General features: G+C 43.1%; 1 protein-coding gene across 2 annotated transcripts in view; it reads right to left on the bottom strand.

Moving 5' to 3' along the window:
- tprb (translocated promoter region b, nuclear basket protein) overlaps positions 1–17,022 on the bottom strand; it is a 21,611-nt gene extending 4,589 nt beyond the window's left edge. For both annotated transcript variants that reach the window (XM_070960427.1, XM_070960428.1), the window contains exons 1-41: positions 16,865–17,022; positions 16,389–16,493; positions 16,216–16,289; positions 15,662–15,758; positions 15,449–15,552; positions 15,133–15,297; positions 14,705–14,797; positions 14,474–14,554; positions 13,870–13,957; positions 13,568–13,708; positions 13,292–13,395; positions 12,816–13,013; positions 12,405–12,512; positions 12,085–12,311; positions 11,666–11,829; positions 11,339–11,481; positions 10,537–10,685; positions 10,223–10,385; positions 9,934–10,068; positions 9,712–9,852; positions 9,424–9,592; positions 8,685–8,851; positions 8,079–8,231; positions 7,831–7,947; positions 7,051–7,254; positions 6,781–6,968; positions 6,432–6,579; positions 5,811–5,948; positions 5,478–5,609; positions 5,244–5,374; positions 4,902–5,112; positions 4,605–4,751; positions 4,166–4,364; positions 3,820–4,013; positions 3,273–3,346; positions 2,915–3,111; positions 2,452–2,742; positions 1,976–2,127; positions 1,781–1,858; positions 1,171–1,359; positions 906–1,055 (exon numbers count right to left, since the gene is read on the bottom strand). In XM_070960427.1, coding sequence (XP_070816528.1) covers positions 906–1,055; positions 1,171–1,359; positions 1,781–1,858; positions 1,976–2,127; positions 2,452–2,742; positions 2,915–3,111; positions 3,273–3,346; positions 3,820–4,013; positions 4,166–4,364; positions 4,605–4,751; positions 4,902–5,112; positions 5,244–5,374; positions 5,478–5,609; positions 5,811–5,948; positions 6,432–6,579; positions 6,781–6,968; positions 7,051–7,254; positions 7,831–7,947; positions 8,079–8,231; positions 8,685–8,851; positions 9,424–9,592; positions 9,712–9,852; positions 9,934–10,068; positions 10,223–10,385; positions 10,537–10,685; positions 11,339–11,481; positions 11,666–11,829; positions 12,085–12,311; positions 12,405–12,512; positions 12,816–13,013; positions 13,292–13,395; positions 13,568–13,708; positions 13,870–13,957; positions 14,474–14,554; positions 14,705–14,797; positions 15,133–15,297; positions 15,449–15,552; positions 15,662–15,758; positions 16,216–16,289; positions 16,389–16,493; positions 16,865–17,015 — 6,060 coding nt within the window. In that variant the 5' untranslated portion in view covers positions 17,016–17,022. The remainder of the gene's footprint in view (positions 1–905; positions 1,056–1,170; positions 1,360–1,780; positions 1,859–1,975; positions 2,128–2,451; positions 2,743–2,914; positions 3,112–3,272; positions 3,347–3,819; positions 4,014–4,165; positions 4,365–4,604; positions 4,752–4,901; positions 5,113–5,243; positions 5,375–5,477; positions 5,610–5,810; positions 5,949–6,431; positions 6,580–6,780; positions 6,969–7,050; positions 7,255–7,830; positions 7,948–8,078; positions 8,232–8,684; positions 8,852–9,423; positions 9,593–9,711; positions 9,853–9,933; positions 10,069–10,222; positions 10,386–10,536; positions 10,686–11,338; positions 11,482–11,665; positions 11,830–12,084; positions 12,312–12,404; positions 12,513–12,815; positions 13,014–13,291; positions 13,396–13,567; positions 13,709–13,869; positions 13,958–14,473; positions 14,555–14,704; positions 14,798–15,132; positions 15,298–15,448; positions 15,553–15,661; positions 15,759–16,215; positions 16,290–16,388; positions 16,494–16,864) is intronic.

Here is a 17,022-nt window from a genome sequence, read left to right as displayed (position 1 = left end):
ATTAGTGTACTGAAAAATCTCCACATGGTGATGTCATGCATGGTCTGATGAACGGATCAGCAGGTTAGTCAGCAACAGATCAACACATTAGGCGATTCTGTTTTTGACCTCTGAAGTGAAGCTCTTTTTTGCTGACTGGTTTTGGGAAACACATATTTGTTCGATTTAAAGTTAAAATTTGACCATAAGACCATAAGTATTGTGTCTATAATTGAATGAGTGTTAACTGCTTTTTCATAGTTTTCATAAATACATTCCAGTAAAAGAAAGCTGTATTTCATTATTCAGTGATCATCTGTGAGTTCCATTGTCTTTTGTAACTTTCCACCCAGGTTAACGGGATTCAGGGAAAAGCCCAAAGTAAAACTGATTATCTGCTGGGACGACTATGTGATGTGTCTAAAACGCCTCATAATACTCTTGTAGGCAGAGCTGACACTTAAAGCGTACATTCAATTGTTTGGTAATAAACTTTGGTCATTGTTGCAGCTGGCATGGCCCTTTTTCTCCTCCAAAAGTGCGACTGGACAGTGGTTTGTGCATTCCCCACTTCAAACAGCTTTCACGCATGCAGATGACAAATGAAAGACCGTTAACTGTCCCTTTGCAGACACTGACTCATAACACTGAACATGTGCAACCAACATGAGCGTAAAAAGGTAAACAACTAAAGTCAATACGCACACACTGCTTTCACACAGACAGAAATGTTACGACACGGGCAAAAGTGAAATGAGGCAGTGTGGAAAAACTGAGCAAGCGAGCTGGAAACGGCACGTAAATCTCTGACTGAAAGTGTGGGAAGGGTTAAGGTGGTGTACTGGATGAGAAAGCTGCGTGGGCAAGCACGTATAAAAGGTCAAAGCTGTAACTGTGAGAACATTATGTGCCATGGGTAATCGAACCTCTGTGTCGTCTCCTTCGTAAGCCTCGTTGCCGTCTCTGCTCCCCTCGTTACTGTCCTCTCCTTCCTCCCCCATCTCCCCATCGTCTTCCTCCTCATCCTCGTCATCTTCCTCCTCGTCCTCCTCCTCTTCTTCTTCCTCATCGTAGTCCTACACCGAGCAGTGGTCAAATCATTAGTGGTAGGAAACAATCAATTCTGCGACTGGTGTTCAGCGCCACTTTATATATTACTTTTTTTTTAAATGCTCAACAAAAACTCTCCACCTGCTCTTCTTCCTCTTCGTCCTCCTCTTCCTGGTCATCCTCACTCTCTGTGTCTGTTACAATGACGATTACTTCATGCTCGAGTTGGTCAGGGGTGTCACTTTGGCTCAGGGTAACCTCTTGGTCCATGGTGGCGGACTGGGAGGTAGCACCCTCATCTCCTTCCTCCAGTGCTGGAAACTCCTCTGTCTGCAGGGCCAAACAATGGACATTATTAACAACATGGATTCTACTCAGTCTCACTTTTTAACAACTAATATCTTCCATAAAACAGTGTGATCTACATTGTAACAGCAAGTAATTACCACATTAATTCTGCTTAACTACTCCTGCCTCTTACACTGTATTCACTGGTACATCATCACCCATGAGATAGGATTTTATAGTAAGATTATAGCTTGCAAAGGCAGGTGAGAGGCAGATGTAAATAAACAAAATTGATAAAAAAAAAAAAAACAAGGATAAGAGAGAAACTGCTAACGTTGACTGAAATCCTCTATCCCTCACAAAACAATGTATTTCAGAGGAAAAGTGGAGATAATATCGACAATAGTCTTATTACTGCAGTGAGGTCTTTGGAATATATCATTCATATTAGGTGATGGCCAACCTGGCTTGCTTCTGCACCATCACTGTCAGTTGGCACCACCCCTTCAGCCTCAGCACTGTCCTCCACCAACACCTCCTCCTGAGGAAAACCCACAACATTTACATGACACCTACAACATAAACTGTGCCACTTTTAGGACCATTATAAAACAATAAAAACACTTATTAATATGTTCTACGTAACGTCCCTCCTCACCTCTGGACCCACTCTCTGGATGATGCGCAGCTTCTTGGGTATAGGAGCCCTGGAGGTATCCTCCTGGGTGGCCTCTGTGTCAGTGACCATGGTGCCGCTGTCCTCTTCCTCACGAGGCCTCTTGGACAGGGAGGTTCCTGGTGTCGCTGAAACTAGAGATGAGCATGGGTATGGGAAATAATGAACAAAATGGAAATTCAGTTTGTCTTGCTGTACCAGCAATGTTGGCTTGCACTCATGTCAATCATTGGAGAAAATCTGTTGAAGGCTGACATTAAATCCGTCCTGTCATAATGTCACTTATTTTAATTGTAATGTAATGTATAAGCAAAAGCAGCTGACTTTTCAGTTTAAAAAAAATCATAAATCTACATGCCTTAATGATGTCATTCTTTATATAGCCTGCCTATTAATTTGTGTCACTATTCTATATAAACCTTTAATCATTTCAACTTTAAAAAAATCAAGTGTCTCACCAGTCCCAAACACAGAGGAGGTGGAGGACGTTGAAGGCCATTCCACCTGCGAGCTAGGTGTTGCCTCAATGACCACAGGTGGTGGCTCCTGATTGGCTGGCTCTGCATGGGTCACACTCTGTTGCTGAGTTGGTTGGACAAATGCTGTGGCCTGTGTCTGGGTCAGCTGCACAGTCAGCATGGGGCTAGCTAGAGTGGTCTGGACGTTGGGGCTGGCGGAGCGCACCGAGCCGCTGGCACTGCCGTACACCGTCACATGCTCCACTGGCGGGCCTTCAGTGGACTGCATGGCTGCAGAGGAGTTTAAGTTAGTGAAAAGCAGATTTAGCTTTTCATTGAGCCTGTAGATCCATTAATTAGACCTGAGACACACACACACAATGCTCCTTTGACACAAATCTTTAGGGCCTTTGGCTGGTTTCCTACATTGGAAGCTTAACTCTGAAGCTTCACAGTTATTTACCTTCCTGAGTCTCCACCTGTGTGGTGGGCATGACAGTAGCTGTGGGTGTTGGGGTGGGCACAGGGGCTGGGGTGATCATCGGCCTGATGCTTGCTCTTGGAGTAGGTTTGTTCCCCGGATTGACAGGCTGCTTACTGGCTGTAGCCACAACTGGTGTTGGCTTGATGTTGGCAGTTGGAGGCTCAGATGTGCTGGCGCTGACAGAGACAAAGATCAGGACATGAAAAATAACCCAACTAATGCACACTTAATACAAGACAAGTCAAAGCAAGTGGACAAGTCAAAGCAAGTATACTCAAGATCACCCCTGAACTATAGGGACAAAGTATGTTGTACTGCTGTGTGCAGTGTGTCATACCTGCCCCTGTCTGCAGCTGGGGTTGTCTTCAGACTGATCTGTCTCTGTTCTGTGCTCCTCTGCTGCTCCTGGGTCTGAAAACCAGGACAGAAAGACCAACAAGATGCTTAGAGTCATGATTCCGCAGTTGTTTCACCAAACTGGCAACAATGTCACGTGACTTGTTTTTACACAACAAGAAGTGGCCATTCTCTAATTGCATTTCCAATTATGTACTGGAGACATTGTCATTGAGGGGCAGCTGTCCCATACAATGATATACAAACTCTTCAAGTTCAAGCTAAGTTAAGATAAATTTAACAGTGATGATAAGCAGATTTTTGAATTCCTAGGAGTTGAATGGAAAAGTTGCCAACCAAAGTAACATCTACCATGATTTTGTTTGTAAGAAATGACACTGCTAACACAAAAGTTCCACCTATTTCCTGAACATCCTGTTTATAGCACTTGCCTGCCTTTGATCAGAAACAGCTGTTACAGGTCACTAATGTTTGCTTTATTTTTGCACATAAGTGTGGCTTATGAAAACTTTAAAGTAGCCTCTCACCTTGCTGGGACCTGCCTCAGGTGGCTCGTCTCTCTGCTCTTGTCTCTCCTGTTGGCCTCGCAGGTCTCTCAGTTCTCTCTCCTGTCGACTCAGACGGCCCTCGTACTGAGACTTGAGAGCACTCACTCGCACCTCCAGCTCCTCACGCTGTTGCTTTAGCTCCTCGTTTTCCTTCTGCAGCTGGTTTTTGGTGCCTGGGCATACATTGAGGTTTGAAAATTTAGATGTGAGATCAAAATTAAACAAACAAGCAACACTACAATAGGGTAAAGTAGAAGAGAGGGATCTATAAAATCAGGAATTTATCAGAGGTCCATTGGTTGTGATACAAAGGACATCCTCTCACCCATGAGCTGGCTGATCTTCTGCTTGGCACAAACAATGGCCTTCCTGGTCTTCTCCTCCTTCTCGGTCATCTGCTGTCTCAGTGTGTCCTCCTGAGAAGCTTTATCCTGTAGCTCCTGCCTCAGCCTGGTCAGCTCTGTCTGCAGCCTGGAAGACTGTTCTTGGGCATTACGCCCTTCAGTCTCACGCTCTGTGACCACCTGTAACAGGTCAGGAAGACATGATATTAATGAATACATCGGTGTGTCTATCCTGCCCTTGCAAATGCAGTGATGTAAACTGTTAACTATGCAAACTACACAAGCTTGCAAACTGATCACAACGCATGACAAGAATGGCCTCCCTCCCTCCCTCGCTGAGAGAAGACTAAGAAGGACACTAGGTTTAACAACAAAGTGGAGTCCAGTTAAAGGTTTTGGCAGAAACTGGTGCTGTTTAACCTTGTTGATGTTCTCCAGCTGTCCTTCCAGTTCTCTGGTCTTGGCTTCGGCCTGGCTCAGAGAATCTCTGAGGCTCTGAAGCTCCTGCACTGAGGCTTGACGAGCCTCTTCTTCTTGGGAAGGGCCTGCAGCAGCCTCAGCGACCATCTGGAGGAAACGCAGCACAAAAGGTTAAATTAACAGGGATGGCCTTATGCGGCTGTTCAAAGTGGACTGAAACGTACAACACATGCATGCATTTTCTGTTTCAATCTTTGGATTTAAGATTAAGATGGTTACCAGCTCCTGAGTGCTCACCCTATCGTGTTCCACCTTGAGCTCATCATACTGAGTCTTGTAGCGACGTCCAATCTTCTTGACTTGAGTGACAGTTCGCACCTTCTCCTGGAGTTCCTGGCTCTTGGTCTCCAAATCCTTCTTCAGTGTATTCCTCTCATCAGTTATTTTATTCATATGGTCACGCAAGTTCTGTAACTGGCTCTGCAGGGATGTCGTTAGATTACTGGTTCTATGGAGAGAAATAAAGAGATTATGGTACAGTGGCAGACAAAGACCCTATTCGACTGAAGGGAGAAAGGGTAATCACTTAATATCCTACTCAATTAAAATGAAATAGTCAGATCATTAAGAACCCCTCACCTGGCAACCTCAGCCTTGAGTCTGGTGTTCTCCTCAGAGAGCTGCAGAATGCGTTTGAGATGTGCTTCCTTCTCAGAGTGCAGACGCTTGTACTCCTCTGGATCTGAATCTTTTTGCTGGCTCACCAAATGCTAAAAGAGCACGAGAAGAAGCTGTGTGTTGGTGGGATGAAATGATAAACACGAGGAAAAAAAAACAGCCATCACTTTCTGCCTTTCTAGTCTTGTCACTGACCTGGGTCCTGGCTTTCCAGCGCTTGATCTCCTCTTCCAGTATCTTCTTCTCCGCCTGCAGCATGCCGCTCTTCTCGCTCAGCTCAGAGTTGGCCTGCTGCAGTGGCATGATGTCCGACTCAAGCTTTTGTATCTGAAACATGCAGATGATGAGCTGAAATGTCTGGATTTGGAAGTTCACTCAGAAATACATCTCAAAAACATAACAGCTTGTAATACCAGCATAATGGAGTAAATTTATAGAGGGTATATTATTGGAGCATAGCATATTATAGCAGTGCACATCAAATTCAACACAACCATTACATTTCACCATAAAAAAGGCAACTAATACCTTAGCTTGGCTTTGCTGCAGTGCTTGCTCCATCTTGTCCTTCTCCTCTCTCAGCATCTTGTTGGTCTCCATCAGTATGCTCATCGTTTCTGTCTTCTTCATCAGCTCATCATGCTGAGCCAGGGTCTTCGCTGTCACCTAAGTGAGGTCATTGGGCTTTTAGTCAGATATGCTACACCTTGCTTTGAGTCTTAGTGGCAAGGTTAGACTTGTTTAAATATTTGTCTTCTTTGTGTATTTGATTGAGTAAAAAGTCCTTGACTGCAGTTTGACCTCTATAGAAGAATGCAACCACACAAGATTTCTTCACACGGATTAATAAACTATTCACAAAAAGAGATTCTCAGTCCTCTTATTAACAATCAACTGGTATGAAAAATTCACAGATATGATTTTTTTAGTGGACAGGAATCAAAAAAATGGGCTCAGGGACACTTTGTAAAATTGTTGTTGGTAAATGCAGTGTGTTTGCAAATGACTGCATTCTGTTTTTATTTATGTTTACACAGTGTCCCATCTTTTGTGGAACCAGGGTTGTACAATCTTACCTAGCTAAAGAAAAAACAGTTGTTGTAAACAATAATATTAGTAAATGTATGATCAATAAGTATGAACAGATACCTGCATCCTCTCCTTGGTGGCACTCAAGCTGTCCTGCACCTCCTTCAGCTCTCGTTCCAGGTGCTCCACCCTCAGACGGTAACGCAAACTCTCCCCTTGGGCAACCTCAAAACGAGACTCTGCAATCTCCTTCTCCCGACGAACAAACCTGCGATGGAGAACATAGAAGGATATCAAAAACACAAAAATGTGACTATGGCTGTAACTGGCCTTTATTTTTCCTTGAGGTTTTTTTTTTTACCCCCCCCCCCCCATTTACTAACAACACATTATTTGCAAGATTCCTCCAGAACAAGGATACATTGTGTGATTTGATTTGATTTGATTTGATTTGATAAACATGTTTAACCTGAGAATCTCAAGGACTTGGTCTTGAGATTTGCCCTCCTCAGTCAGGGAGATGTTCAGTGGACTCTCACTGGCAGCGCGTTGCAAGTTGTCAGCCATCTTGCTGCTCATCGTCTGGATCTGCTCATGCAGGAGGGTGTTCTGCCTCTGCAACTCCTCATTGCGGTTCTCCATCTTGGACATCTCCTCCTATGAAATGAGCAAAGAAATGTTTTATCTAATTCCATTTGGTCGTTACCTGAACATCGATCGAATCCTCTTGACGACCAACCTTGAGGATCTTTTCCTGCTCCTCCCAGGAGACCCGGGCCTCCAGAAGCTCGGCACTGATCCTCTGGGTCCTCTCCTCCAGCTGATGCCTGAGCTCGACGGCCTGCAGTGCCTGAGCCTTCGCAGCCTGCAGGGCCTCCACGTCCGCCGCATGCAGCATCATCTCCCGCTCGTACTTATCTTGTGCTTCAGCTGCCAGCTTAGCCTTGGAAATGCAAGAGAAGATTTGATATTATCTTTGCGTGTTAAAGTGATATCAGTCCATGGCGGCTGCCTTTATTGTTGCAATCAGAAAACCTGATGGTGAGATAAATAAATGTCAGTCAAGACTTTTCACTGCCTGATCAATCATGACATCAGGTTGGTAGTTTTACTAGACGTCTTAGAGATAGAGACATTAAATGACTTCATTTTTCAACTTGCTTTGTGATCACTCAGAGAGGTATGCAGAGGAGGAAGACCTACGCTGATGTTTTGACAGAAGTTTGACAGAATGTAAGACGGAGGAGATGGCTCTCGATCAAATAGCTCATTACTTTTGAAAAATATAACTAGATGAAAACAGGGATGTTTTCTGAAATTCATATTTTGGAAAAAAAAAATATGGGTAAAATGTGGACATGAGGAAATGTGGAGGCTTTTCCAAAGCTTCTTCTGAGGTGGCATTTTCAATTAATCACCTTAAAAGGTAATGGTGTCGGCCTTAAATGGAACATTCTCTAAAAATAAAAACTAATCATGGTCACATTCCTCTACATGACATTTTATTTTTACTGCTTACCTGCTCCTGGCTGTCTTGGAGAGCTTGCTGCTGCTGGGCCTCAGCCACTGCTACTTGTTGTAGTGCCGCCTGGTGATCTGCCTGGGCACTGCTGAGACTTCTCCTTAGACCGCTCATCTAAAATGAAGTTTTCCTTATTTGTATCATACTGAATAAAACTGAACACAAAGAATGTATTTTCAGGGAAATCCACAGTGTTTTGACTCGATATGTGTAAAAATGTCTTAATATTGTGGGATTTAATATACCTGTTCCTCCAGAGAGGCCTGGGCTCTCCTCTTCTGCTCCTCCAAGTCTTGCTTCCCTTTCTCTGCTTCCAGAAGCTTCTCTTCCAGCCAGTGGTGCTGCTTCTCGGCCTCCTTCATACGAGCTTCAATGGATGAGCGTGCCTGCTCTGTTACCTGGTTGAATATAAAAATTTCATACAACAGTCATCTTCACTCATCTTCAGTCATTCTTGTTCGATCAGCTTTAGTCTTGTCAACTAAGCAAAAAGTGACTTGCATGCTGATGACATTTGCACACCTGGCAGACAGGTGAATAGGAAAATTATAAATAATAAAGCACGCAAAAGAAAGTAATGACGACTTTCCTCAAGTCAGCATACAATTTAGCAAAAATTTTGAAACACTGCATTTTGAAAAATTGCGTTTTCAAAAAGTCGTGCTGACAGTGTGTGGGAATTTCTGACAGATCAACACTACAGGTGTACAAACATAATACAAGTTCATCTGCTTCCCACATAATTGCCCACACAAATATTCTGAATTCTTGTTTTTTATTGTTTTTGTGGTAGTGGTCAATAGTTTTGTGAGAGGTGGCACGCAGATGGGCTGTTTGGGATGGCATTGCACCTGTTTCTCTTTATCCAGGGACTCCTCCAGGCTCTGAGCCATGGCCCTGTACTGCTCCATGCTGGAGGTGGCAGCCCTGAGGCTCTCTGCCAGCTCCTCTGCTCGGGTTTCAGCCAGGCGCAGGCGGCCCTGTAGGTCCTCTCTGTCTGGATCTAAACCTTGCAGGCCTGAAAGCAGGAAGAAGTGCACTTAGTACGTGCTTTTGGAGGAGAGGATGGACTGTGGACTAATGAAAAGAAAATCAGTTAAGAGTCTGTGCTTAAAAACCACAAACATTTGAAAGAGTGTGGCTTAGACATTTCACTGGCTCTTTTACTGGATGCATTTAATATAAACTGTGAGAACACAAGCTAGTGACATCTTAGCACCCTAGAATATATTTTGAACGGAAAAATAGGTCATGCATAAAACAGGGTCAGTCCACTAGAAAATGGACAGAAGCTGTAAAATCTGAGCAATTTACTCGTCTTATTACCTTCCCAAGAATGCAAACTAGCATGTAAATGGTCAGTGCATTGCACAATAATTACACAGACAGTGACCTTATGAGAAGCTATAAACAACTTGCTCCAATGGCCTTAAACTAAGATTTATTTTGCTTAAATTAAGAGGACATGGGATTGCATGACAACCAGTGAAAATACTATAAATTTAGGTGTGCACGTGTATGGATTCCTCTGTGTATCGAGCTGTTGTGTAACACACCTCTGCTGGTGTATGTGTGTGTGTTTGTGCCAACCTCTGATAATGGGCGTGGAGGGGGAGCTCAGGGTGTGACGTGCTTCGCTGCTGCCTTGCTGCAGCCTGAGGGTGTTGAGCTCCAACTCAGCAGCATTCAGCATCTCTTTGGTCTTCTGCTGTAAAGCCACCTGTGTCTCAAGCTGCCTCTTTGCATCCATCAACTGAATCTGTGCGTGAGAAATAACATAGTAACGTGAGCAAACTATTGAACTGACTTTTCTTTCCGATGTCTGTTTTTCTTGTCATTTCTAAAGGAGGTATGTTCAAGATTAAACGTTACGCTTACTTCCTGGTTTCTGGTGAGCAGGTGGCGCTGCTCTACCTCGTGCTCCAGCCTCTTCTGCAGCTGGGAGATCTCACGTTCCTGCTTCTCCAACTGGCTGTTTAGATGCTGACGTGTATCCATCTCTGAGCGCTCAAGAGTGGCCTGCACAAAAGCAGCTGTTATCATTTTTGTGTTTATGCACATGTGAGACAATGAGCGAAAAATGTCACACTTTTAGATCACCTGAATGGTCTGGAGGTTGGTCAGCAGCAGGTTCTGGGTCTGTTGTTGGCTCAGGATTGTCTCCTTCTCCTGATTCAGCCTGGACTCTACCAGCTTCAGCATGTCTCTCTCCTTACGCAGGTTCTCAGACTGGCCCTGAGAGACAGGAGGGGATGAGTCAAGGTGGTTCTACAATTTTTCAAGCACTCACAAATTCCCGCCAGTGGTGACAAAATGCAAAGAAAACAAACTCAGGCACACTTTTCACATCACTGTGAAAAGGGAAAAGGTTGCTGGAACAAAGACAAACCTCAGCCATAGCCACTTTCTCTTTGGTAGCTCTCAGGTCCTCATTCAAAGTGTGAATGGTCTGCTCGTGCTTCTGTGTGGCAGCAGCCATCTTCTGCCCTTTTTCTCTGAGGGAAGCAATCTCCTTCCTGTAGTGCTCAACGTTGTCCTGCAGCATCTCATACCTGATATTGTTGACGAAGATATTGTTTTAGTGGCCTATGTGCTATCCTGTGAATTCTTCAAACACGTGTTGAGTAAAGGCCAACTTAAAAAAGGTACATGATAATAGTAGTTACTTTCTTAAAGTAAGCTGCTCATGTTTTTCAAGCTTACCTCTTGGAGGCAAACTCTAGCTGGGTGGATATCTTGGCATTCTGGGAGTGGAGGACAGAAAGCTGCTCCTGGAGCTTCTCGTTCTGCTCAGTCAGTGCCTTGTCACTCTCCACACGCTCCTTCTTGTAGGTGGAGAACACCTCCTGCAACTGCAGATGCAAACAGACATTCTTTTAAGTCAACAGTTACAGTTATTGTTATCTGAGAACACCATTTTCATGGGTGACAATGAACACAAGTTATACAGGCCTTGGACCCATTAACATGACAGTGTTTTGAACTAAATAAACCCAAACCCTTTTTCAGTTTAGTCTCTTTCTTACTTGATTACTTGGCCCTGATGCTCTTCTTCTGCCTTTCACTCCAGGTAACTCTCTAGTCTAGTTTCATTTTAAAGCATCATATAAATATATGCAGTGCTCTTAATATAGACACATTGCCATCTAGTGGCCGGCATGGGAAACAATCAGCAAATACTGACCCACAGAGATTCTTGCTATTTTTCAGTGATACACAGAAATGTGGAGAGCCAAGTAAGTAACCATTCAGCAAAACAAATCACATCCAGAATCAAGAGCGAGTCATTCTCAAGGAACATGTATTGGGCACTGCTTGACATGCAACATGGGGCGTACAGTCTGAATGTATGTACGTTAAGTGTTGTGTTACTGAGATCCATTTTCGCCTTTTATCTACGTTTGTTGTCATTGCTGTGGGGTCACTGACAACTAAACACAGAAACAAGTGTAAAAACTGTGGACATATCACAGTTTGAAAATTGCCTGGCAAATGTGGCACTCACCTGTCGCAAAGCCGCCTTGGCCTCCAATGCTTCAGCTGACTCTGTTGCCATAGAGACAAGCGCAGTGGGCGTTCCTGTGGTGGGAATGGCTGCAGGTGAGCGGCGGGGGGTGGAGGTCAGGGAGAACTCCTCAGGTGGTGTACCTTGAGAAAAAACACTCCGAAGTTCAGCCAAATCGGAAAAATCGTCACAACGCTGTATGGAAAAAAAGCTGACAGATTCTGAACTACTTGAAAATGCTTGGTATCATAATCGAAGCAGTGAAATGTACAGGAAGTCCTGTCTTGTGCCAGCACTATATGACTTGGTTTATCACTTGTCTGTTACCTTGCTGGGGGAAGCTGACTCCAGTTGCCTGAGCCAGCAGCACACGGTACATGTCCCTCTGCCTCACAATGGACTCAGTCATCTTAACCTGCTGGCTGCGTTGGTCCTTCAGGGACTCCAGCTCAACTTGGGCTTTCTCCAAACTCTGCTCCAGTTCAGCACGCCTGCAACAGTTAATTTTGCTTTGCTTAATTGACAATCTGAGGCCTTTGGTTAGTTATAATGATTCATTTATGAATCTGAAATTTATGTTGAGATGAAGTTTTGGGGTTTTATTATGATTGGCAAACTTGCTCTTTAGCATTGCTTTCCCAAGTTTTGCTACCAATTGCTGAATTAAAAAAAGAAAAGAAAATCTTTTGTATGAAACAAAAACAACAAAACAAAACAAAATGACACTAGGAGACATTCTAACTTACTTATTGCCAGTGGTCTCAAACTCTTCTTTCTCCTGGGCATCGCTGAGCTCTCTGAGGGCCACCAGAAGACGCTGGTTCTGTTTCTGTAGCTCTTCTACACTGCGGAAGGTCACCAAGTGTTGGCTGATCACCTCTGATGTGCTGCTGACGTCGGCTGAGCTCACCTCCTCCTCATGAAGCACATGGTTTCCACGAGCCTCTTCCAGCTCAATCAGCAGCACACGCACCTAACAAGAAAGACAGAGGATGGAAAATAGAAAATGTTCATATTTTGATATAATACATATCTTTCAAAGTGGAGGAAGAGAATGAGAGCCCACCTGCTGAGCCATGTCTCCCAGCTGCAGTTCACACCTCTGATTGTCCCTTTCCAGAACAGAGGAGCGCTTGTTAGCTTCATCAGCCTCTTTCTGCAACCGGTGCACCTCCTTAAGTAGACACACACATGTATATGGGAATGGGGAAAAATAAAACATAATACAAGAAGGAATTGTTATTATTTTATTACCTAAAGCAGAATGGATTCTTTACTAGCCAGTTTCAAAGCATGCAAATCAGTGTCTTTTCACCCATTTTCATCAACTGAGAAAAGTATTTCTTTATTGTATGAACTATAAAATTTGCTCTTACACATATAATATGCCAAACACAATGCAAACAAATAATGGAATGAAATGTAATCTAATGGAAAATGTCATTCCACTGAAAACACACGTGTCTGCATTACCAACCTTAACAGCCTGCTCCAGCTTTGCAGAAAGACTGGCCACTGACTTCTGCATGCGCTCATGTTCGTCCCTTTGCCGTTTGAGGATGGGGGCTTTTGCCTCAACTTCCTGCACAATGTCATCCAGGTACTTGTTGACCCGCTTGTTCTCCAGTCGCTCCAACTGCAGCTGCTCCTGGCTCTCCACATATGCTGTATACAACTGAAGAGATTGGTGCCATTTTGCATCAAAAGCTTTTCCAAAGGGGAAACATTAGCAGTGAGACAACTCAGTAACAACCAGAGAAAACACTAAAGACAGTTGCATAATGTTGAACTCTAAACGCAGCCGTTCCAATTTAAAACCAAACATAAGCTTGACCTTAACTTGGTCTGCAGACTGCAAGACATCAAGTAAAAATCTACTGTGGCAGTCCATTGCACCTCATCAATATCAAACTACTTTGGTTTATAATAAAGTCATTTGTTGAAATTCAATACCTCTGTCAGCTTCATGCCAGGCTTTATCTTGGATACAGCAGCTGCTGTTGGAGACATTGTTGTCATCTGTTCTTCTGTGAGCACAGATGTTGAGCCGACGGGTCCTGGGCATTCAAGAGGTAGAGGCAAGGTCACATGTCATAGTTGTTAATTTAAAGAAAACCCCTGTAAGTCTTGATGTTGGCTTGTTTTAAATTCAGGAAAGTTGCTGCCTGGATTTATTTTAAAATGCCCACAAGGTAAACCAGTTGGTGAGGACAAATCAATGCAACAGACCTCTAAGTTTAGAACTTGACAGCAGCTCATTGGCATTGTCCAGCTCTTTCTCGAGGCCCTGGACCCTCTCCTTTAGCTCAGCAACATTCTTGTCTGTGGCACCGCTCATTTCCTGCAACCTCTCCTCGAGGGCTTTGTTGGCTGTGGCAGAAAGAGTCAACAGAGAAACCATGAGGGAATACCAACAACCTGAAACTAGATTAGCAGGTAAACCACTAAGCTAAATAAACAAAATTAAGTATATTCACACTCTCTGCTTTTAGGAAGAAGTCAAGTACAACATAATGTACTTAATAATGCACCTTCTCCAGCCTCCTTCAGCAGTTTATGCAGCTCGTCCACTGCCCGACTCAGCTCTTCACTTTTTGCCTCAGAGTCTGCTGCTGCTCCCTGTCACCACAACAACAACAAGAACAACAGGGTTAGTGTTGGCAAAACAATGCCACACTAATGAAAGGAATATGTAGCTTTTATTCTGTCTTCAGCACAATAATTGGTGCTCACTGTGACACACAACACTCGCCATCTGATGGGCTTTTGTTGGCAAATGAGCAGGGAACTCTGGATGCAGGCAACATGGAGGGAAGTTTAACATTTGCATTTACAGTACTAACCACATTGTAATGATACAAAACTGCTTTAAAAACTGCAAAGTTCCCCTTTACGTTGATATAGGTTCTGCCTGGTATTACATTATTGCATTCACAACTTCAATTTTAGGTGTTGGGGAAAAAAATCAATGTCATAAATGCTTTATCACAATGTTGGCATCAAAAGTCCAATCTAAACAACTAAGCCAAAAGACATGAGGTGTACTTTTATATTATATATTCTGAATATGTGAAACTCAAATGCTTTGGTAGCCAAAGCACAGCACCCCACTAGCTTGCTGCCATGCATACATACCTTGTATAGATTACAAAGCTTAATGTTGGCATTCAGCTCGTTTCTGAACTTTTCCTCCATGGTGGCTTGTTGTTCTTTGGCCTAGAATGAGTCAAAATCCAGTCAGTGGCACAACACTGACCAGTTTGTTGCAGAATATACAGTGCATGACAAAAACTGAATTCTTGTTTCTGTGTAAAACAAGACAGGATGAAAACTCATAACAGGCTGTAAGAAACGCCGCCCACATACTTCTTTTAGTTTGCTGATCATGTCTTCATTCTGTTTCTGATGGTGTTCATTTGAAGTCTTCAAACTGCTCACTTGGTCTTGAAGTCTGTTCAACTGAAAGTCACAAAGAAAACAATTGATTAAGTCATGACTGTAAGAGATGATAGCCACCTGTGTCTCAAGCTTCAGAAGTGAAGAAAGTACTTAAAATAACTTAACAAATAGAGAAGCAGAGAAGAGTGCTGAGCAGTAAGTGACTGTTAACTAAGTAAACTGCAAAGCACCCACCATTTACCAGGTCTACTTAGGGGGGTATGTTTAGATGTGATGTAATTTGACAAAGTCAAATACTGTCATGCTATGGTTTTCATTGTATTTGCTCATAGCTTTTTTTCTCCATGTCATTCAGCTTTATATACATCTTTATGCAAATACAAAAAAGGACATGCCTCATCTTCCTTGTTCTCCAAGTTGCACTTAAGTTCCAAGATCTGGTTCCCCTTCTGTCGGGACAGAGACAGCAGTTCCTCACTCTTCGCCTTTAACTCCTCATTCAGCCAAGATGTCTGTCCACGCAGCAGCTCCTTCTCTTGTTCCATTCGCTTCTCCTTGTACTGTAAAGGCAAAACACTACGACTTTATTCAGTGACTTGTGTATATGGGAACATGTACTGTATAGTAGATTAATTGCTGTTCACAGAGTCACTTCATCTGAAGACAAATCTGATGTGATGATATTAAAGTAAGAACAACAATATGGCTCACTTTAATGTTGACTTCAGCTGCTTCGAGTTCATCTAACTTCATCTGCAGGGCCATCTTCGAGGTGCTGACTTCCACCAACTTATCATTGAGTTGCCTTAAGTCATCTAGTAGAGAAACAGAAATAACACAAGCGTGAACAATTAGCAGCTAGTATTCACAAACAGAAACAGAACGTTTAAACAAATGTCTAAAGACTAATTCATCTGTCCTTACCATTTAAATGCTCCACCTCCAAGGATCTCCTGTCCAGCGTTCGCACAAGCTCACGCTTTTCTGCCTCCAGCTCCTCTTTGGCTTTTGACAGCAATGTCTAAACAAATGAATGACTTTAAGCACACATGATTTTAACTAGTCAGTTCAAAAATTGTCATGCATTGTTCACCTAAATGTATGTAGATATGCTGCATGTATGTATGCCTACAGGCATGTGTATAGGTAATTCAAATAATGACAAAATAACCAAATGTACCTCTTGCAAACCACTGACATGATTTCACCCACAACCAACCACTTAAAAAGAAGAAGAGAATAGATTGCCTCTATGTGCTTTAGGTAATGCACTGTGTTGACAAAAGCTTGTTAAAATTGTTGTGTGGGTTGTCATTTGTGTTGACAGAGGCATGGAACAAATGTATGCAAATCTTGACATCGACTCTACTTGACATCTAAAATTAGCAGACAAGATGATTTAGTCCAGTGTAAGCATCACCCATTACTGTGGGTTTTACAACAGCACCACTGTGACAAATAAGCCATCGTTGCCTTACCTGCTCTGAAGACAACCTTTCTTGGGTGGATTCATATTCCCTGTTCTTCTCACGCACAGCTTTAAGTTCATCGTCTAAAGGGGATATTTGAAGAGAGCCATTATGATCAAGCAAAAAACCCCAGCTGAGTCAAGCTAAGTCCGTATACGATATTGCAATAAGTTCACGCTTACCGAGCTTGGTGAACTCCTCTTTGAGTTTAAGATGTTCTTGAGTCTGGGACAAAAAATCTTCCTGACACTGAGCAAGTTGTTTCACTTTTTCAAAGAAATGTTGCTCTGTAAGAAGGCCAATAGAAGCACAACCATGAAATGTTAATAGATATTTGTTACCGCTACTTTATACAGCTATTTACTGCTCAATGCCATCTTGTTTATGTTAGCGCTAGCAGCTAGTAGCCTAGCTCACGCTACATTAGCGTCATATCGTGGTTAAGATAACCTGCAGTTTTACCTAGCGTAAGCGTCAATCCAAATCCCCAAAGCCATAGATAGAAACAACTGTTATAACGCATTTAGCTAGCAATATGAGGTTAACTTGTTAAAATGTTGAGACCAAAATTATAAACTTTAACGTTAACATGCGTGCACGGTTAGCAAAGCAAAACACCTTAGCACAGCTAGCAAACAAATACCAGGTAACATCTTACCGCTGTCGACCCGAAATTGTTCCTGTTGTGCCTTCAAAGAATCAATTTCATATTGTTGATCCGAAAGAATCTTCTCGAGTTTGTTTTGAATGTTTTTTGGTAGCTTAGATAGCTCAGTAGCCTCCAACTCCTGTAACAGGAGTGCCGCCATTTTTCTC

This window comes from Chaetodon trifascialis, chromosome 4 (genome assembly GCF_039877785.1).
Source record: "Chaetodon trifascialis isolate fChaTrf1 chromosome 4, fChaTrf1.hap1, whole genome shotgun sequence".
In the NCBI taxonomy this organism is placed as follows: Eukaryota; Metazoa; Chordata; class Actinopteri; order Chaetodontiformes; family Chaetodontidae; genus Chaetodon; species Chaetodon trifascialis.
This window is presented reverse-complemented; position numbering and strand designations above follow the sequence as displayed.